The sequence below is a fragment of the Hyla sarda genome, unplaced genomic scaffold (assembly GCF_029499605.1).
Source record: "Hyla sarda isolate aHylSar1 unplaced genomic scaffold, aHylSar1.hap1 scaffold_486, whole genome shotgun sequence".
NCBI classification, from domain to species: domain Eukaryota; kingdom Metazoa; phylum Chordata; class Amphibia; order Anura; family Hylidae; genus Hyla; species Hyla sarda.
In genome coordinates this window covers 123,064-146,395 of record NW_026610498.1, presented here as the reverse complement: position 1 = coordinate 146,395, position 23,332 = coordinate 123,064, and the positions used below count along the sequence as shown (strand labels likewise).

Below are 23,332 nucleotides of genomic sequence, written 5' to 3'. Positions count from 1 at the left end.
GCCCTGCATCCAGATTCGGTGACTTCCTATCAGTTTTATCTACTTGCAGGTTTGGGGTCTGTTCCCCTCTTATCGGTGTTGGTGGGTCTATACCCTGACCCACAGTAACCCCCGGGGCACCAGTCATAGACATTTAGCTGCTGTTCTCAAAAGAGTCAATAGAAAGTGAAAGAAAACTTGTGGGAAGGATTGTTGGCGGCCGCGGCTTCCTGTGGCCTCACACTTGGTCCTGGGAACGGATATAACTCCTTCTCCACCTTACAGGCACCGCCATGACTCAGTATAAAGGTGTCATACAAGCCCCCACATAAACCAGCACCTGGAGTGGGACAGGGCATTTGCTGGTAATAATGATATAAACAGTATTAACCCTCCGTGAGCTCACACGTAAAGGTTTCTGGACCCAGTTAGTGTGTACATGGCTATAAGAGCCATCAGCCTAAAATTAGTGAATAAGCATATATTACTGTAAGGCCTTGATCTTTGGTGTAGATGTCACCTGATTGGTCAGGCGGGGGCAGCCATGCACCTCCAGGGATTGGGGGTATTAATTGTCTCATGTCACAGGATCAGATTAATTGCTAAAGCTTTGTCCTCCCCCAACACCGTCCACCTGTCTCCATGTTACCTCTTAGGTTGTTTCTTGGGCCCCAGTGGTTTCATTTTTTTGGTTGTCCGCTCTGTCAAGTCAGAATGGATCTGGAACCTTCTCTGTTGCATCATATGAGGTAGAAACCCGACAATCTCTACAACTGAAGTCATTGGGAGACGACCATCATCTTACGTAACCTTCTCTTGTCCTCTGGTGTGAACATTGTCATTGTATGGAAAGATGTTGGTCAGGACAGCTAATCATTTAATTGCTCCCGTGCCAAAGCTTAATTGGTCCCCACCCATCTCAGTTCACCTGAATGTGACTGCTGCGGCCAATCACTGGGTGTGTTGGTAAATGTGTCAACACCACTAAAATCACCACTTGTGGGCCTGGTCTGTGGTCTGAATAAATATATGGGTCTGGTCTGTGGTCTTAATGAATTTATGGGTCTGGTCTGTGATCTGAAGAATTTATGGGTCTGGTCTGTGATCTTAATAAATGTATGGGTCTGGTCTGTGGTCTGAATGAATTTATGGGTCTGGTCTGTGGTCTGAATGAATTTATGGGTCTGGTCTGTGGTCTGAATGAATTTATGGGTCTGGTCTGTGGTCTGAATGAATTTATGGGTCTGGTCTGTGGTCTGAATGAATTTATGGGTCTGGTCTGTGGTCTGAATGAATTTATGGGTCTAGTCTGTGGTCTGAATGAATGTATGGGTCTGGCCTGTGGTATGAATAAATATATGGGTCTGGCCTGGGGTCTGAATTAATTCATGGGTCTGGTCTGTGATCTGAACAATTTATGAGTCTGGTCTGGGGTCTGAATGATTTCATGGGCTTGGTCTGGGGTGTGAAGACATTTATGGGTCTGGTATGTGATCTGAATGAATTTATGGCTCTGGTCTGGGGTCTGAATGATTTTATGGGCTTGGTCTGAGGTCTGAATACATTTATCGGTCTGGCCTGGGTTCTGAATACATTTATGGGTTTGGTCTGGGAGACGAACTGTGACCATATTTGGACCTCTACAGGAGAGTGTTGTGGGATTACTCTGTGACTATGTATAGAGGGGCATCCTGTCTGTGATGATGAGGACAATGAGGAAAGTCATCATCTCTTTAAAACATTTATTTCCAGACTATTTTAAGGCATCCAAAGCTAATAGAAAATTGCAAGATTATAAAACAATAACAAAAAAACACCAACATTTTCCTAAAACTTGTTTATTGTGACAGGTTATACACGGCCTCCTCATTCCGGGCCTCCGCTGGTTGGGGCGTCCACAGGTCCATTGTTTGCTGCATTTTCCCCTCCCGTATCGTCCAGCATCTGTTTGTATTGACGCTTAAAGAATCCAAGCTACAGGAGAGAAGATAAGAACAATAATATGAGGAGGAGAAGATAAGAACAATGATATGAGGAGGAAAAGATAAGAACAATGATATGAGGAGGAGAAGATAAGAACAATGATATGAGGAGGAGAAGATAAGAACAATGATATGAGGAGGAGAAGATAAGAACAATGATATGAGGAGGAGAAGATAAGAACAATGATATGAGGAGGAGAAGATAAGAACAATGATATGAGGAGGAGAAGATAAGAACAATGATATGAGGAGAAGAAGATAAGAACAATGATATGAGGAGTAGAAGATAAGAACAATGATATGAGGAGGAGAAGATAAGAACAATGATATGAGGAGGAGATAAGAACAATGATATGAGGAGAAGATAAGAACAATGATATGAGGAGAAGATAAGAACAATGATATGAGGAGGAGAAGATAAGAACAATGATATGAGGAGAAGAAGATAAGAATAATGGTATGAGGAGAAGATAAGGACAATGATATGAGGAGGAGAAGATAAGAACAATGATATGAGGAGGAGAAGATAAGAACAATGATATGAGGAGGAGAAGATAAGAATAATGGTATGAGGAGAAGATAAGGACAATGATATGAGGAGGAGAAGATAAGAACAATGATATGAGGAGGAGAAGATAAGAACAATGATATGAGGAGGAGAAGATAAGAACAATGATATGAGGAGAAGATAAGAACAATGATATGAGGAGGAGAAGATAAGAACAATGATATGAGGAGAAGATAATAACAATGATATGAGGAGGAGAAGATAAGAACAATGATATGAGGAGAAGAAGATAAGAACAATGATATGAGGAGGAGAAGATAAGAATAATGGTATGAGGAGAAGATAAGAACAATGATATGAGGAGGAGAAGATAAGAACAATGATATGAGGAGGAGAAGATAAGAACAATGATATGAGGAGGAGAAGATAAGAACAATGATATGAGGAGAAGAAGATAAGAACAATGATATGAGGAGGAGAAGATAATAACAATGATATGAGGAGGAGAAGATAAGAACAATGATATGAGGAGGAGAAGATAAGAACAATGATATGAGGAGGAGAAGATAAGAACAATGATGTGAGGAGGAGAAGATAAGAACAATGATATGAGGACGAGAAGATAAGAACAATGATATGAGGAGAAGATAAGAACAATGATATGAGGAGGAGAAGATAAGAACAATGATATGAGGAGGAGAAGATAAGAACAATGATATGAGGAGAAGATAAGAACAATGATGTGAGGAGGAGAAGATAAGAACAATGATATGAGGAGGAGAAGATAAGAACAATGATATGAGGAGGAGAAGATAAGAACAATGATATGAGGAGGAGAAGATAAGAACAATGATATGAGGAGGAGAAGATAAGAACAATGATATGAGGAGGAGAAGATAAGAACAATGATATGAGGAGGAGAAGATAAGAACAATGATATGAGGAGGAGAAGATAAGAACAATGATATGAGGAGAAGAAGATAAGAACAATGATATGAGGAGAAGAAGATAAGAACAATGATATGAGGAGAAGATAAGAACAATGATATGAGGAGAAGATAAGAACAATGATATGAGGAGGAGAAGATAAGAACAATGATATGAGGAGGAGAAGATAAGAACAATGATATGAGGAGGAGAAGATAAGAACAATGATATGAGGAGGAGAAGATAAGAACAATTATATGAGGAGGAGAAGATAAGAACAATTATATGAGGAGGAGAAGATAAGAACAATGATATGAGGAGGAGAAGATAAGAACAATGATATGAGGAGGAGAAGATAAGAACAATTATATGAGGAGAAGATAAGAACAATTATATGAGGAGGAGAAGATAAGAACAATGATATGAGGAGAAGAAGATAAGAACAATGATATGAGGAGAAGATAAGAACAATGATATGAGGAGGAGAAGATAAGAACAATGATATGAGGAGAAGAAGATAAGAATAATGGTATGAGGAGAAGATAAGGACAATGATATGAGGAGGAGAAGATAAGAACAATGATATGAGGAGTAGAAGATAAGAACAATGATATGAGGAGAAGATAAGAACAATGATATGAGGAGAAGAAGATAAGAATAATGGTATGAGGAGAAGATAAGAACAATGATATGAGGAGGAGAAGATAAGAACAATGATATGAGGAGAAGATAAGAACAATGATATGAGGAGAAGATAAGAACAATGATATGAGGAGAAGATAAGAACAATGATATGAGGAGGAGAAGATAAGAACAATGATATGAGGAGAAGAAGATAAGAACAATGATATGAGGAGAAGATAAGAACAATGATATGAAGAGGAGAAGATAAGAACAATGATATGAGGAGGAGAAGATAAGAATAATGGTATGAGGAGAAGATAAGAACAATGATATGAGGAGGAGAAGATAAGGACAATGATATGAGGAGGAGAAGATAAGAACAATGATATGAGGAGGAGAAGATAAGAACAATGATATGAGGAGGAGAAAATAAGAACAATGATATGAGGAGAAGATAATAACAATGATATGAGGAGGAGAAGATAAGAACAATGATATGAGGAGGAGAAGATAATAACAATGATATGAGGAGGAGAAGATAAGAACAATGATATGAGGAGGAGAAGATAAGAACAATGATATGAGGAGAAGATAATAACAATGATATGAGGAGGAGAAGATAAGAACAATGATATGAGGAGGAGAAGATAATAACAATGATATGAGGAGGAGAAGATAAGAACAATGATATGAGGAGGAGAAGATAAGAACAATGATATGAGGAGGAGAAGATAAGAACAATGATATGAGGAGAAGAAGATAAGAACAATGATATGAGGAGAAGAAGATAAGAACAATGATATGAGGAGAAGAAGATAAGAACAATGATATGAGGAGGAGAAGATAAGAACAATGATATGAGGAGAAGAAGATAAGAACAATGATATGAGGAGGAGAAGATAATAACAATGATATGAGGAGGAGAAGATAAGAACAATGATGTGAGGAGGAGAAGATAAGAACAATGATATGAGGACGAGAAGATAAGAACAATGATATGAGGAGAAGATAAGAACAATGATATGAGGAGGAGAAGATAAGAACAATGATATGAGGAGAAGATAAGAACAATGATGTGAGGAGGAGAAGATAAGAACAATGATATGAGGAGGAGAAGATGAGAACAATTATATGAGGAGAAGATAAGAACAATTATATGAGGAGGAGAAGATAAGAACAATGATATGAGGAGAAGAAGATAAGAACAATGATATGAGGAGGAGAAGATAAGAACAATTATATGAGGAGAAGATAAGAACAATTATATGAGGAGGAGAAGATAAGAACAATGATATGAGGAGGAGAAGATAAGAACAATGATATGAGGAGGAGAAGATAAGAACAATTATATGAGGAGAAGATAAGAACAATTATATGAGGAGGAGAAGATAAGAACAATGATATGAGGAGAAGATAAGAACAATGATATGAGGAGGAGAAGATAACAACAATGATGTGAGGAGGAGAAGATAAGAACAATGATATGAGGAGGAGAAGATAAGAACAATGATATGAGGAGAAGAAGATAAGAACAATGATATGAGGAGTAGAAGATAAGAACAATGATATGAGGAGAAGATAAGAACAATGATATGAGGAGAAGATAAGAACAATGATATGAGGAGGAGAAGATAAGAACAATGATATGAGGAGAAGAAGATAAGAACAATGATATGAGGAGAAGATAAGAACAATGATATGAGGAGAAGATAAGAACAATTATATGAGGAGGAGAAGATAAGAACAATGATATGAGGAGAAGAAGATAAGAACAATGATATGAGGAGGAGAAGATAAGAACAATGATATCAGGAGAAGATAAGAACAATGTTATGAGGAGAAGAAGATAAGGACAATGATATGAGGAGAAGAAGATAAGAACAATGATATGAGGAGGAGAAGATAAGGACAATGATATGAGGAGAAGATAAGAACAATGTAATGAGGAGAAGATAAGAACAATGATATGAGGAGGAGAAGATAAGATCTAATGATAGTGTAAAGGAATTTCTTGGTCTGGTCTTGGTCTGAAGGAATTTATGGGTCTGCTCTGGGTTCTGAATTAACCAATGGGTCTGGTCTGGTGTCTGAATGAATTTATGGGTTTGGTCTGGGGTCCGAATTAAGTTATGGGTCTGGTCTGGGGTCTAAATTAATTTTTGGGTCTAGTCTGGGGTCTGAATAGATTTATGGGTCTGTTCTGGGATCTGAATATATTTCTGAGTCTGTTCTGGGGTCTGAATAGATTTATGGGTCTGGTCTGGGTCTGAATAGCTTTATGGGTCTTTTCTGGGGTCTGAATAGAATTATGTTTTTTTTCTGTGGTTTGAATAGATTTATGGGTCTGTTCTGGGGTCTGGATAGATTTATGGGTCTGGTCTGGGGTCTGAATAGATTTATGGGTCTGGTCTGGGGTCTGAATAGATTCATGGGTCTGTTCTGGGGTCTGAATAGATTTATGGGTCTGTTCTGAGGTCAGAATGAATGTATGGGTCTGTTCTGGGGTCTGAATAGGTTTATGGGTCTGTTCTGGGGTCTGAATAGATTTATGGGTCTGGTCTGAGGTCTGAATAGATTTATGGGTCTGTTCTGGGGTCTGAATAGATTTATGGGTCTGTTCTGGGGTCTGGATAGATTTATGGGTCTGGTCTGTGGTCTGAATAGATTAATGGGTCTTGTGTGGGTCTGAATAGCTTTATGGGTCTTTTCTGGGGTCTGAATAGAATTATGTTTTTTTCTGGGGTTTGAATAGATTTATGGGTCTGGTCTGGGGTCTGAATAGATTTATGGGTCTGGTCTGGGGTCTGAATAAATTTATGGGTCTGGTCTGGGGTCTGAATAGATTTATGGGTCTGGTCTGGGGTCTGAATAGATTTATGGGTCTGGTCTGGGTCTGAATAGATTCATGGGTCTGTTCTGGGGTCTCAATAGATTAATGTGTCTGTACTGGGGTCTGGATAGATTTATGGGTCTGGTCTGGGTCTGAATAGCTTTATGGGTCTTTTCTGGGGTCTGAATAGAATTATGGTTTTTTTCTGTGGTTTGAATAGATTTATGGGTCTGTTCTGGGGTCTGGATAGATTTATGGGTCTGGTCTGGGGTCTGAATAGATTTATGGGTCTGGTCTGGGGTCTGAATAGATTCATGGGTCTGTTCTGGGGTCTGAATAGATTTATGGGTCTGTTCTGGGGTCAGAATGAATGTATGGGTCTGTTCTGGGGTCTGAATAGGTTTATGGGTCTGTTCTGGGGTCTGAATAGATTTATGGGTCTGGTCTGGGGTCTGAATAGATTTATGGGTCTGTTCTGGGGTTTGAATAGATTTATGGGTCTGGTCTGAGGTCTGAATAGATTTATGGGTCTGTTCTGGGGTCTGAATAGATTTATGGGTCTGTTCTGGGGTCTGGATAGATTTATGGGTCTGGTCTGTGGTCTGAATAGATTAATGGGTCTTGTGTGGGTCTGAATAGCTTTATGGGTCTTTTCTGGGGTCTGAATAGAATTATGTTTTTTTCTGGGGTTTGAATAGATTTATGGGTCTGGTCTGGGGTCTGAATAGATTTATGGGTCTGGTCTGGGGTCTGAATAGATTTATGGGTCTGGTCTGGGGTCTGAATAGATTTATGGGTCTGGTCTGGGGTCTGAATAGATTTATGGGTCTGGTCTGGGTCTGAATAGATTCATGGGTCTGTTCTGGGGTCTCAATAGATTAATGTGTCTGTACTGGGGTCTGGATAGATTTATGGGTCTGGTCTGGGTCTGAATAGCTTTATGGGTCTTTTCTGGGGTCTGAATAGAATTATGTTTTTTTTCTGTGGTTTGAATAGATTTATGGGTCTGTTCTGGGGTCTGGATAGATTTATGGGTCTGGTCTGGGGTCTGAATAGATTTATGGGTCTGGTCTGGGGTCTGAATAGATTCATGGGTCTGTTCTGGGGTCTGAATAGATTTATGGGTCTGTTCTGGGGTCAGAATGAATGTATGGGTCTGTTCTGGGGTCTGAATAGGTTTATGGGTCTGTTCTGGGGTCTGAATAGATTTATGGGTCTGGTCTGGGGTCTGAATAGATTTATGGGTCTGTTCTGGGGTTTGAATAGATTTATGGGTCTGTTCTGGGGTCTGGATAGATTTATGGGTCTGGTCTGTGGTCTGAATAGATTTATGGGTCTGGTCTGGGTCTGAATAGCTTTATGGGTCTTTTCTGGGGTCTGAATAGAATTATGTTTTTTTTCTGGGGTTTGAATAGATTTATGGGTCTGGTCTGGGGTCTGAATAGATTTATGGGTCTGGTCTGGGGTCTGAATAGATTTATGGGTCTGGTCTGGGGTCTGAATGAACTGGGGTAACATATCAGTGCTTAGCTGTTCCTTAGAATATCCCTTAACCTATAGGATGAAGTCAAGTTGTATTTTTGTAACACAATCCATGAGGACAGTGAGTTTTTCACATTTAGCTAATACATTCTTGAAGAGGGAGCATCTTAAAGTTTACTATGGGGTCCGGACTATCTGTAATAAACTCACTGAGAGAACCTGAGGGAACCATAAGAAGCTGCACATTCAGGATAGTGGATCCAGAACTCATCTGTGATCCAGGACTGAGGATTCTTTCCCTGGGCCTTATTCTGTATTTTAAGATTTCACTGTAAGGCTGCACAGTTATAGTGTGAATGGAGTCATAGAGTTCATTGGTGCATGAATAATAGTCACCTTGTAGAGGCCGGCAGTGATCAGCGCCAGGAGGACCAATCCTCCGATACTGCTCCCAACTATTATAGGTAGGTAGTTATACTGAACGATCACCTCCAGCACCGTCTGAGCCTGCGGAGAGAACAGAGAGGACAATGAGGACAACCAGGAGGAGACATGAAGATCTGCTCAGTCCTGAAGCGAGGGATAAAGTCCCAGCACATGTAGAGGACCCTGACAGGACCAACCAGAAGGACCATGACCCTCATCCCCTCTCACACGTCTCATGGCTGTACCTGAGCTCGGGTGAAGTTCTGCTCCATGAAATACATCTGCCGGTCATAGTGAATTTCGGCCGCGCTCTGGAGGGTCACTTTCTGCTGATCAGTCTGAGAATGAAAATGATATTTCCCCATTACTGTCCAATATACAGGATATTATCACGTGATCTCTGTATCCCAAGGACTGTGTGTGGGGTGAGGAGAGGACATCCGGAGGGAGGACAGCTCCATCATCCACCAGGAATGACAAGATGGCGGGGAGTGATGGGACCACCTCCTCTGGGTCATATACATCAATGGACAGAACTTATGTGGTCCCTGTGAGGTTCTCATGGTGTATACATCCCACATGAAGGACTAACTGACTAGACGTCTCCAATGGGACAGCCTATATACTGTACAGGAGCCTGATATTACTACAGACCATAACCCCATAGTATTGTCTATAATAAAGGGGACGCGTTCATCACACAGGACACATAGACAACATCAGGACCTGCGTCTCCCAGTCCTTGGTCACTGGTCCGCTGATGGTGAACGTCACCACTTCCCCAAGCGCCATATTGCTGATGTTACAGACGGATCTGAGACACGTCCCGACGGAGCAGTTCTGTGGAGGGAGAAGAAGGGTGAAGGGTCATGGAGGGCACTCTGGGCTGACCCCACCGGGGCGGTCCTATAGGTTCTATATGATGTGTGGTCATTGCTGGGTTATCTTGTGATGATGGGGAAGGTTCTTACCAGAACTGGACTGGCCCTCAGGAGCTCCCGGGGGTTCTGTGGCCCTTCAGGTTCATTTATTGTTCTACATCTGGTGACCTGAGGCTAAAGGACGAGAAGAGAAAATGGACACCAAGGAATCAGATGACAGGAAAAGGTGCAGAAAATGGTAGAATATATATATATAAAAGGAGCAGAAAATGGTAAAATATATAAATATATAAAAGGTGCAGAAAATGGTAAAATATATAAATATATAAAAGGAGCAGAAAATGGTAAAATATATATATATATAAAAGGAGCAGAAAATGGTAAAATATATATATATATAAATGGAGCAGAAAATGGTAAAATATATATATATAAAAGGAGCAGAAAATGGTAAAATATATAAATATATAAAAGGAGCAGAAAATGGTAAAATATATATATATATAAAAGGAGCAGAAAATGGTAAAATATATATATATATATATATAAAAGGAGCAGAAAATGGTAAAATATATATATATATATATATATATATATATATATATATATATAAAAGGTGCAGAAAATGGTAAAATATATATATAAAAGGAGCAGAAAATGGTAAAATATATAAATATATAAAAGGAGCAGAAAATGGTAAAATATATATATATATATAAAAGGAGCAGAAAATGGTAAAATATATATATATATATAAAAGGAGCAGAAAATGGTAAAATATATATATATATATATATATATATATATATATATATATATAAAAGGTGCAGAAAATGGTAAAATATATATATAAAAGGTGCAGAAAATGGTAAAATATATATATATATAAAAGGAGCAGAAAATGGTAAAATATATAAATATATAAAAGGAGCAGAAAATGGTAAAATATATAAATATATAAAAGGAGCAGAAAATGGTAAAATATATAAATATATAAAAGGAGCAGAAAATGGTAATATATATATATATATATATATATATAAAAGGTGCAGAAAATGGTAAAATATATATATATATATATATTAAAGGTGCAAAAAATGGTAAAATATATATATATAAAAGGTGCAGAAAATGGTAAAATCTATATATATATAAAAGGAGCAGAAAATGGTAAAATATATATATATATATATATATATATATATATATATATATATATATAAGGTGCAGAAAATGGTAAAATATATATATATAAGGTGCAGAAAATGGTAATATATATATATATAAAAGGTGCAGCAAATGGTCAAAATATATATATAAAAGGTGCAGCAAATAGTAAAATATATAAATATATAAAAGGAGCAGCAAATGGTAAAATATATATATATATTATATATATATATATATATTATATATATATATATATATATATATATATATATATATTACCATTTGCTGCTCCATTTATATATTTTACCATTTGCTGCTCCTTTTATATATTTATATATTTTGACCATTTGCTGCACCTTTTATATATATATATATATTTTTTTTTACCATTTTCTGCACCTCATATATATATATTTTCCCATTTTCTGCACCTTTTACATATAGATTATATTATATATATATATAGGTAAAAGGTACAGAAAATGGGAAAATATATGTATATATAAAAGGTGCAGAAAATAGTAATATATATATATTTTTTTTTTTTACTATTTTCTGCACCTTTTATTTATATATATTTTCCCATTTTCTGTACCTTTTACATATATATATATATATATATATATATATATATATATATATATTTATATATATATATAATCTATATGTAAAAGGTACAGAAAATGGGAATATATATAAATATATAAAAGGAGCAGCTAATGGTTGTGTAAAAATAAAATGAAAATCAACAGAAATATACAAAAGTGTGGATGTTCCTAATGTCATCCCTAGAGTGAGGTGAAGTCCTCAGGATTAGGTGTAGTCCTCAGGATCAGGTGTAGTCCTCAGGATCAGGTGTAGTCCTCAGGATTAGGTGTAGTCCTCAGGATTAGGTGTAGTCCTCAGGATCAGGTGTAGTCCTCAGGATCAGGTGTAGTCCTCAGTATTACCCATAGTCTACATGCAGTACCAGTGGAGATTTCAGATGTTTTGGGGCAGAATATTGTGATCTCAGTCCCGGTAGAGATTTTAGGACTTACCCTTTAGGACTTACCTCAGAACTGGTGATGTTGGGCTTGTCCCAGACGGTGCTTTCCCCCAGACGGACAGGAATCAGGAAGGTGACAGAGAGAGGGAGCGGGTGTACCCCGAGATTCTTCACCTGCAGAACGGAGGGATATAGGAAGGATTAGTGCGCACAGATGTCCTCCGGGGGGCAGTACCGGTATTTATACCCCAGTATTCCCCCCAGGTCACATGGCTGCCTCTGGGGGGGGCAGTACCGGTATTTATTCCCCAGTATTCCCCCCAGGTCACATAGCTGCCTCCGGGGGGCAGTACCGGTATTTATACCCCAGTATTCCCCCCAGGTCACATGGCCGCCTCTGGGGGGGCAGTACCGATATTTATACCCCAGTATTCCCTCAGGTCACATGGCTGCCTCAAAGGGGCAGTACCAGTATTTATACCCCAGTATTCCCCCCAGGTCACATGGCTGCCTCCGAGGGGGGCAGTACCGGTATTTATACCCCAGTATTCCCCCCAGGTCACATGGCTGCCTCCGAGGGGGGCAGTACCGGTATTTATACCCCAGTATTCCCCCCAGGTCACATGGCTGCCTCGGGGGGCAGTACCTGTATTTATAACCCAGTATTCCCTCAGGTCACATGGCTGCCTCCGAGGGGCAGTACCAGTATTTATACCCCAGTATTCCCCCCCAGTTCAGATGGCCGCCTCCGAGGGTGGCAGTACCAGTATTTATACCCCAGTATTCTCCCCGGGTCACATGGCTGCCTCCGAGGGGCAGTACCAGTATTTATACCCCAGTATTCCCCCCAGGTCACATGGCTGCCTCCGAGGGGCAATACCAGTATTTATACCCCAGTATTCCCCCCAGGTCACATGGCCGCCTCGGGGGGCAGTACCAGTATTTATATCCCAGTATTCTCCCCAGGTCACATGGCCGCCTCTGGGGGGGCAGTACCAGTATTTATACCCCAGCATTTCCACCAGGTCACATGGCCGCCTCCGGGGGGCAGTACCGGTATTTATACCCCAGTATTCCCCCAGGTCACATGGCCGCCTCAGGGGGGCAGTACCGGTATTTATACCCCAGTATTCCCCCAGGTCACATGGCCGCCTCAGGGGGGCAGTACCGGTATTTATACCCCAGTATTCCCCCCAGGTCACATGGCCGCCTCCGGGGGGGCAGTACCGGTATTTATACCCCAGTATTCCCCCAGGTCACATGGCCGCCTCAGGGGGGCAGTACCGGTATTTACACCCCAGTATTCCCCCCAGGTCACATGGTCGCCTCCGGGGGTCAGTACCGGTATTTATACCCCAGTATTCTCCCCAGGTCACATGGCCGCCTCTGGGGGGGCAGTACCAGTATTTATACCCCAGTATTCTCCCCAGGTCACATGGCCGCCTCTGGGGGGGGGGGCAGTACCAGTATTTATACCCCAGTATTCCCCCCAGGTCACATGGCCGCCTCTGGGGTGAAGAACCAGTATTTATACCCCAGTATTCTCCCCAGGTCACATTGCTGCCTCGGGGGGCAGTACCAGTATTTATACCCCAGTATTCTCCCCAGGTCACATGGCCGCCTCTGGGGGGGCAGTACCAGTATTTATACCCCAGTATTCCCCCAAGGTCAATTGGCCGCCTCCGAGGGGCAGTACCAGTATTTATACCCCAGTATTCCCCCCAGGTCACATGGCCGCCTCCGGGGGGCAGTACCGGTATTTATACCCCAGTATTCCCCCAGGTCACATGGCCGCCTCCAGGGGGCAGTAACGGTATTTATACCCCAGTATTCTCCCCAGGTCAAATGGCTGCCTCCGGGGGGCAGTATCAGTATGTATACCCCAGTATTCCCACCAGGTCACATGGCCGCCTCCAGGGGGCAGTAACGGTATTTATACCCCAGTATTCTCCCCAGGTCAAATGGCCGCCTCCGGGGGGCAGTACCGGTATGTATACCCCAATATTCCCCCAGGTCACATGGCCGCCTCCGGGGGGCAGTACTGGTATTTATACCCCAGTATTCCCCCCAGGTCACATGGCTACCTCCGGGGGGCAGTACCGGTATTTACACCCGAGTATTCTCCCCAGGTCACATGACTGCCTCTGGGGGGCTGTACCGGTATTTATACCCCAGTATTTCCCCCAGGTCACATGGTCGCCTCCGGGGGGCAGTACCGGTATTTATACCCCAGTATTCCCCCAGGTCACATGGTTGCCTCCGGGGGGCAGTACCGATATTTATACCCCAGTATTTTCCCAGATCGCATGGCTACCTTGGGGGGCAGTACCGGTATTTATACCCCAGTATTCCCCCCAGGTCACATGGCTGCCTCCGGGGGGCAGTGCCGGTATTTATACCCCAGTATTCCCCTCAGGTCACATGGTCGCCTCCGGGGGCAGAACCGGTATTTATACCCCAGTATTCCCCCAGATCATATGGCTGCCTCCGGGGGGCAGTACCAGGATTTATACCCCAGTATTCTCCCAGATCACATGGCTACCTCCGGGGGGCAGTACCGGTATTTACACCCCAGTATTCCCCCCAGGTCACATGGCTGCCTCGGGGGGCAGTACCTGTATTTATACCCCAGTATTCCCCCCAGGTCACATGGCTGCCTCCGGGGGGCAGTACCGGTATTTATACCCCAGTATTCCCCCCAAGTCACATGGTCGCCTCCGGGGGCAGAACCAGTATTTATACCCCAGTATTCCCCCAAGGTCAATTGGCCGCCTCCGAGGGGCAGTACCAGTATTTATACCCCAGTATTCCCACCAGGTCACATGGCCGCCTCCGGGGGGAAGTGCCAGTATTTATACCGCAGTATTCCCCCAGGTCACATGGCCGCCTCCAGGGGGCAGTACCGGTATTTATACCCCAGTATTCCCCCCAGGTCACATGGCTGCCTCCGGGGGGGGGGGGGGGAGGGGCAGTACCGGTATTTATACCCCAGTATTCCCCCCAGGTCACATGGCTACCTCCGGGGGCAGTGCCGGTATTTACACCCCAGTATTCCCCCCAGGTCACATGGCTGCCTCGGGGGGCAGTACCGGTATTTATACCCCAGTATTCCCCCAAGGTCAATTGGCCGCCTCCGAGGGGCAGTACCAGTATTTATACCCCAGTATTCCCACCAGGTCACATGGCCGCCTCCGGGGGGCAGTACCGGTATTTATACCCCAGTATTCCCCCAGGTCACATGGCCGCCTCCAGGGGGCAGTACCGGTATTTATACCCGAGTATTCTCCCCAGGTCAAATGGCTGCCTCCGGGGGGCAGTACCAGTATTTATACCCAAGTATTCTCCCCAGGTCACATGGCCGCCTCTGGGGGGGCAGTACCAGTATTTATACCCCAGTATTCCCCCAAGGTCAATTGGCCGCCTCCGAGGGGCAGTACCAGTATTTATACCCCAGTATTCCCACCAGGTCACATGGCCGCCTCCGGGGGGCAGTACCGGTATTTATACCCCAGTATTCCCCCAGGTCACTTGGCCGCCTCCAGGGGGCAGTACCGGTATTTATACCCCAGTATTCTCCCCAGGTCAAATGGCTGCCTCCGGGGGGCAGTACCAGAATTTATACCCCAGTATTCCCACCAGGTCACATGGCCACCTCCGGGGGTCAGAACCGGTATTTATACCCCAGTATTCCCCCAGGTCACATGGTCGCCTCCGGGGGTCAGAACCGGTATTTATACCCCAGTATTCCCCCCAGGTCACATGGCTACCTCCGGGGGGCAGTACCGGTATTTATACCCCAGTATTCTCCCCAGGTCACATGACTGCCTCTGGGGGGGCTGTACCGGTATTTATACCCCAATATTCCCCCCAGGTCACATGGCTACCTCCGGGGGGCAGTGCCGGTATTTACACCCCAGTATTCCCCCCAGGTCACATGGCTGCCTCGGGGGGCAGTACCGGTATTTATACCCCAGTATTCCCCCCAAGGTCAATTGGCCGCCTCCGAGGGGCAGTACCAGTATTTATACCCCAGTATTCCCACCAGGTCACATGGCCGCCTCCGGGGGGCAGTACCGGTATTTATACCCCAGTATTCCCCCAGGTCACATGGCCGCCTCCAGGGGGCAGTACCGGTATTTATACCCGAGTATTCTCCCCAGGTCAAATGGCTGCCTCCGGGGGGCAGTACCAGTATTTATACCCCAGTATTCTCCCCAGGTCACATGGCCGCCTCTGGGGGGGCAGTACCAGTATTTATACCCCAGTATTCCCCCAAGGTCAATTGGCCGCCTCCGAGGGGCAGTACCAGTATTTATACCCCAGTATTCCCACCAGGTCACATGGCCGCCTCCGGGGGGCAGTACCGGTATTTATACCCCAGTATTCCCCCAGGTCACTTGGCCGCCTCCAGGGGGCAGTACCGGTATTTATACCCCAGTATTCTCCCCAGGTCAAATGGCTGCCTCCGGGGGGCAGTACCAGAATTTAAACCCCAGTATTCCCACCAGGTCACATGGCCACCTCCGGGGGTCAGAACCGGTATTTATACCCCAGTATTCCCCCAGGTCACATGGTCGCCTCCGGGGGTCAGAACCGGTATTTATACCCCAGTATTCCCCCCAGGTCACATGGCTACCTCCGGGGGGCAGTACCGGTATTTATACCCCAGTATTCTCCCCAGGTCACATGACTGCCTCTGGGGGGCTGTACCGGTATTTATACCCCAGTATTCCCCCCAGGTCACATGGCTACCTCCGGGGGGCAGTACCGGTATTTACACCCCAGTATTCCCCCCAGGTCACATGGCCGCCTCCGGGGGGCAGTACCGGTATTTATACCCCAGTATTCCCCCAGGTCACATGGCCGCCTCCAGGGGGCAGTACCGGTATTTATACCCCAGTATTCTCCCCAGGTCAAATGGCTGCCTCCGGGGGGCAGTACCAGTATTTATACCCCAGTATTCTCCTCAGGTCACATGGCCGCCTCTGGGGGGGGCAGTACCAGTATTTATACCCCAGTATTCCCCCCAGGTCACATGGCTGCCTCCGAGGGCAGTACCAGTATTTATACCCCAGTATTCCCACCAGGTCACATGGCCGCCTCCGTGGGGCAGTACCGGTATTTATACCCCAGTATTCCCCCAGGTCACATGGCCGCTTCCAGGGGGCAGAACCGGTATTTATACCCCAGTATTCTCCCCAGGTCAAATGGCTGCCTCCGGGGGGCAGTACCAGTATTTATACCCCAGTATTCTCCCCAGGTCACATGGCCGCCTCTGGGGGGGGCAGTACCAGTATTTATACCCCAGTATTCCCCCCAGGTCACATGGCTGCCTCCGGGGGGCAGTGCCGGTATTTATACCCCAGTATTCCCACCAGGTCACATGGTCGCCTCCGGGGGTCAGTACCGGTATTTATACCCGAGTATTCCCCCAGGTCACATGGCTGCCTCCGGGGGGGGCAGTACCGGTATTTATACCCCAGTATTCCCCCAGGTCACATGGCCGCCTCCAGGGGGCAGTACCGGTATTTATACCCCAGTATTCTCCCCAGGTCAAATGGCTGCCTCCGGGGGGCAGTACCAGTATTTATACCCCAGTATTCTCCCCAGGTCACATGGCCGCCTCCGGGGGGCATTACCAGTATTTATACCGCAGTATTCCCCCAGGTCACATGGCCGCCTCCAGGGGGCAGTACCGGTATTTATACCCCAGTATTCTCCCCAGGTCAAATGGCTGCCTCCGGGGGGCAGTACCAGTATTTATACCCCAGTATTCTCCCCAGGTCACATGGCCGCCTCCGGGGGGCATTACCAGTATTTATACCGCAGTATTCCCCCAGGTCACATGGCCGCCTCCAGGGGGCAGTACCGGTATTTATACCCCAGTATTCCCCCAGGTCACATGGTCGCCTCCGGGGGTTAGTACCTGTATTTATACCCCAGTATTCCCCCCAGGTCACATTGCTGCCTCCGGGGGGGGGGGGGGGGGGGGCAGTACCGGTATTTATACCCCAGTATTCCCCCCAGGTCACATGGCTACTTCCGGGGGGCAGTACCGGTATTTACACCCCAGTATTCCCCCCAGGTCACATGGCTGCCTCGTGGGGGGGGGGGGGGGGGCAGTACCAGTATTTATACCCCAGTATTCCCCCAAGGTCAATTGGCCACCTCCGAGGGGCAGTACCAGTATTTATACCCCAGTATTTCCACCAGGTCACATGGTCGCCTCTGGGGGTCAGTACCGGTATTTATACCCAGTATTCCCCCCAGGTCACATGGCTGCATCCGTGGGGGGGGGGGGGGGGCAGTACCGGTATTTATACCCCAGTATTCCCCCAGGTCACATGGCCGCCTCCAGGGGGCAGTACCGGTATTTATACCCCAGTATTCTCCCCAGGTCAAATGGCTGCCTCCGGGGGGCAGTACCGGTATTTATACCCCAGTATTCCCCCCCCAAGTCACATGGTCGCCTCCGGGGGCAGAACCAGTATTTATACCCTAGCATTCCCCCAAGGTCAATTGGCCGCCTCCGAGGGGCAGTACCAGTATTTATACCCCAGTATTCCCACCAGGTCACATGGCCGCCTCCGGGGGGCAGTACCGGTATTTATACCCCAGTATTCCCCCAGGTCACATGGCCGCCTCCAGGGGGCAGTACCGGTATTTATACCCAGTATTCTCCCCAGGTCAAATGGCTAACTCCGGGGGGCAGTACCAGTATTTATACCCCAGTATTCTCCCCAGGTCACATGGCCGCCTCTGGGGGGGCAGTACCAGTATTTATACCCCAGTATTCCCCCAAGGTCAATTGGCCGCCTCCGAGGGGCAGTACCAGTATTTATACCCCAGTATTCCCATCAGGTCACATGGCCGCCTCTGGGGGGCAGTATCGGTATTTATACCCCAGTATTCCCCCCAGGTCACATGGCTGCCTCCGGGGGGCAGTGCCGGTATTTATACCCCAGTATTCCCACCAGGTCACATGGTCGCCTCCGGGGGTCAGTACCGGTATTTATACCCCAGTATTCCCCCCAGGTCACATGGCTGCCTCCGGGGGGGGGGGGGGGGCAGTACCGGTATTTAAACCCCAGTATTCCCCAAGGTCACATGGCCGCCTCCAGGGGGCAGTACCGGTATTTATACCCCAGTATTCTCCCCAGGTCAAATGGCTGCCTCCGGGGGGCAGTATCAGTATTTATACCCCAGTATTCTCCCCAGGTCACATGGCCGCCTCCGGGGGGCATTACCAGTATTTATACCGCAGTATTCCCCCAGGTCACATGGCCGCCTCCAGGGGGCAGTACCGGTATTTATACCCCAGTATTCCCCCAGGTCACATGGTCGCCTCCGGGGGTTAGTACCGGTATTTATACCCCAGTATTCCCCCCAGGTCACATGGCTGCCTCCGGGGGGGGGGGGGGGGGGGGGCAATACCGGTATTTATACCCCAGTATTCCCCCCAGGTCACATGGCTACTTCCAGGGGGCAGTACCGGTATTTACACCCCAGTATTCCCCCCAGGTCACATGGCTGCCTCGTGGGGGGGGGGGGCAGTACCAGTATTTATACCCCAGTATTCCCCCAAGGTCAATTGGCCACCTCCGAGGGGCAGTACCAGTATTTATACCCCAGTATTCCCACCAGGTCACATGGCCGCCTCCGGGGGGCAGTACCGGTATTTATACCCCAGTATTCCCCCAGGTCACATGGCCGCTTCCAGGGGGCAGTACCGGTATTTATACCCCAGTATTCTCCCCAGGTCACATGGCCGCCTCTGGGGGGGCAGTACCAGTATTTATACCCCAGTATTCTCCCCAGGTCACATGGCCGCCTCTGGGGGGGCAGTACCAGTATTTATACCCCAGTATTCCCCCAAGGTCAATTGGCCGCCTCCGAGGGGCAGTACCAGTATTTATACCCCAGTATTCCCATCAGGTCACATGGCCACCTCTGGGGGGCAGTACCGGTATTTATACCCCAGTATTCCCCCAGGTCACTTGGCCGCCTCCAGGGGGCAGTACCGGTATTTATACCCCAGTATTCCCCCCAGGTCACATGGCTGCCTCGTGGGGGGGGGGGGGGGGCAGTACCAGTATTTATACCCCAGTATTCCCCCAAGGTCAATTGGCTGCCTCCGGGGGGGGGGGGGGGGGGGAAATCCCAGTATTTATACCCCAGTATTCCCCCAGGTCACATGGCTACTTCCGGGGGGCAGTACCGGTATTTACGACCCCAGTATTCCCCCCAGGTCACATGGCTTGCCTCGTGGGGGGGGGGGGGGGGGGCAGTACCAGTATTTATACCCCAGTATTCCCCCAAGGTCAATTGGCCACCTCCGAGGGGCAGTACCAGTATTTATACCCCAGTATTCCCACCAGGTCACATGGTCGCCTCCGGGGGGTCAGTACCGGTATTTATACCCCAGTATTCCCCCCAGGTCACATGGCTGCCTCTGTGGGGGGGGGGGGGCAGTACCGGTATTTATACCCCAGTATTCCCCCAGGTCACATGGCTGCCTCCGGGGGGGGGGGGGGGGGGGCAATACCGGTATTTATACCCCAGTATTCCCCCCAGGTCACATGGCTACTTCCAGGGGGCAGTACCGGTATTTACACCCCAGTATTCCCCCCAGGTCACATGGCTGCCTCGTGGGGGGGGGGGGGGGGCAGTACCAGTATTTATACCCCAGTATTCCCCCAAGGTCAATTGGCCACCTCCGAGGGGCAGTACCAGTATTTATACCCCAGTATTCCCACCAGGTCACATGGCCGCCTCCGGAGGGCAGTACCGGTATTGATACCCCAGTATTCCTCCAGGTCACATGGCCGCTTCCAGGGGGCAGTACGCCGGTATTTATACCCCAGTATTCTCCCCAGGTCACATGGCCGCCTCTGGGGGGGCAGTACCAGTATTTATACCCCAGTATTCCCCCAAGGTCAATTGGCCGCCTCCGAGGGGCAGTACCAGTATTTATACCCCAGTATTCCCATCAGGTCACATGGCCACCTCTGGGGGGCAGTACCGGTATTTATACCCCAGTATTCCCCCAGGTCACTTGGCCGCCTCCAGGGGGCAGTACCGGTATTTATACCCCAGTATTCCCCCCAGGTCACATGGCTGCCTCGTGGGGGGGGGGGGGGGCAGTACCAGTATTTATACCCCAGTATTCCCCCAGGTCACATGGCTGCCTCCGGGGGGGGGGGGGGGGGCAATACCGGTATTTATACCCCAGTATTCCCCCCAGGTCACATGGCTACTTCCAGGGGGCAGTACCGGTATTTACACCCCAGTATTCCCCCCAGGTCACATGGCTGCCTCGTGGGGGGGGGGGGGGGGGGGGCAGTACCAGTATTTATACCCCAGTATTCCCCCAAGGTCAATTGGCCACCTCCGAGGGGCAGTACCAGTATTTATACCCCAGTATTCCCACCAGGTCACATGGTCGCCTCCGGGGGTCAGTACCAGTATTTATACCCCAGTATTCCCCCCAGGTCACATGGCTGCCTCCGTGGGGGGGGGGGGGGCAGTACCGGTATTTATACCCCAGTATTCCCCCAGGTCACATTGCCACCTCCAGGGGGCAGTACCGGTATTTTTACCCCAGTATTCTCCCCAGGTCAAATGGCTGCCTCCGGGGGGCAGTACCGGTATTTATACCCCAGTATTCCCCCCAAGTCACATGGTCGCCTCCGGGGGCTGAACCAGTATTTATACCCCAGTATTCCCCCAAGGTCAATTGGCCGCCTCCGAGGGGCAGTACCAGTATTTATACCCCAGTATTCCCACCAGGTCACATGGCCGCCTCCGGGGGGCAGTACCGGTATTTATACCCCAGTATTCTCCCCAGGTCAAATGGCTGCCTCCGGGGGGCAGTACCAGTATTTATACCCCAGTATTCTCCCCAGGTCACATGGCCGCCTCTGGGGGGGCAGTACCAGTATTTATACCCCAGTATTCCCCCAAGGTCAATTGGCTGCCTCCGAGGGGCAGTACCAGTATTTATACCCCAGTATTCCCACCAGGTTACATGGCCGCCTCTGGGGGGCAGTACCGGTATTTATACCCCAGTATTCCCCCAGGTCACTTGGCCGCCTCCAGGGGGCAGTACCGGTATTTATACCCCAGTATTCTCCCCAGGTCACATGTCCGCCTCCAGGGGGCAGTACCGGTATTTATACCCCAGTATTCCCCCAGGTCACATGGTCGCCTCCGGGGGTCAGTACCGGTATTTATACCCCAGTATTCCCCCCAGGTCACATGGCTGCCTCCGGGGGGGGGGGGGGCAGTACCAGTATTTATACCCCAGTATTCCCCCCAGGTCACATGGCTGCTTCAGGGGGGCAGTACCGGTATTTATACCCCAGTATTCTCCCCAGGTCACATGACTGCCTCTGGGGGGCTGTACCGGTATTTATACCCCTGTATTCCCCCCAGGTCACATGGTCGCCTCCGGGGGGCAGTACCGGTATTTATACCCCAGTATTCCCCCAGGTCACATGGCTGCCTCAGGGTGGCAGTACCGGTAATTATACCCCAGTATTCCCCCCAGGTCACATGGCTGCCTCCGGGGGCAGTACCGGTATTTATACCCCAGTATTCCCCCCAGGTTACATGGCCGCCTCTGGGGGGGCAGTACCGGTATTTATACCCCAGTATTCTCCCCAGGTCACATGGCATCCTCCAGTGGGGCAGTTCCGGTATTTATACCCCAGTATTCCCCCCAGGTCACATGGCTGCTTCAGGGGGGCAGTACCGGTATTTATACCCCAGTATTCCCCCCAGGTCACATGGCCACCTCTGGGGAGCAGTACGGGTATATATACCCCAGTATTCGCCCCAGGTTACATGGCCGCCTCCGGGGGCAGTACCGGTATTTATACCCCAGTATTCCCCCCAGGTCACATGGCTGCCTCCGGTGGGGCAGTACCGGGATTTATACCCCAGTATTTCCCCCAGGTCACATGGCTGCCTCCGGAGGGGCGATATCGGTATTTATACCCCAGTATTCCCCCCAGGTCACATGGCCACCTCCGGGGGGGCAGTAACGGTATTTATACCCCAGTATTCTCCCAGGTCACATGGCTGCCTCCAGTGGGGCAGTTCCGGTATTTATACCCCAGTATTCCCCCCAGGTCACATGGCCGCCCTCACCGTGTAGACGTGTTTGATGCTCGGCTCCAGGGATGTAAAGTTCTCATATTTACTGGACTCTTCAAGGCTGAAAGACAAAGGGATAAATCTACATACTCTAATATGGTGGTCTCATGGAGGTCTCATGGAGGTCTCATGGTGGTCTCATGGTGGTCTCATGTAGGTGTCATGGGGGTGTCATGGGGGTCTCATGGAGATGTCATGGAGGTGTCATGGAGGTGTCATGGAGGTGTCATGGTGGTCTCATGGAGATGTCATGGAGGTCTCATGGTGGTCTCATGGAGGTCTCATGGAGGTGTCATGGGGGTGTCATGGAGGTCTCATGGAGATGTCATGGAGGTGTCATGGTGGTCTCATGGAGATGTCATGGAGGTCTCATGGTGG

General features: G+C 47.6%; 1 protein-coding gene across 2 annotated transcripts in view; it reads right to left on the bottom strand.

Moving 5' to 3' along the window:
* Positions 1-1,779: 1,779 nt before the first annotated feature.
* The window catches only part of LOC130336630 (integrin alpha-M-like), a 133,003-nt gene continuing 111,450 nt past the window's right edge, over positions 1,780-23,332 (bottom strand). For both annotated transcript variants that reach the window (XM_056553925.1, XM_056553926.1), the window contains 7 exons: positions 22,949-23,015; positions 11,864-11,971; positions 9,730-9,813; positions 9,485-9,598; positions 9,004-9,096; positions 8,729-8,839; positions 1,780-1,953 (listed from right to left, as the gene is read on the bottom strand). In XM_056553925.1, coding sequence (XP_056409900.1) covers positions 1,846-1,953; positions 8,729-8,839; positions 9,004-9,096; positions 9,485-9,598; positions 9,730-9,813; positions 11,864-11,971; positions 22,949-23,015 — 685 coding nt within the window. In that variant the 3' untranslated portion in view covers positions 1,780-1,845. The remainder of the gene's footprint in view (positions 1,954-8,728; positions 8,840-9,003; positions 9,097-9,484; positions 9,599-9,729; positions 9,814-11,863; positions 11,972-22,948; positions 23,016-23,332) is intronic.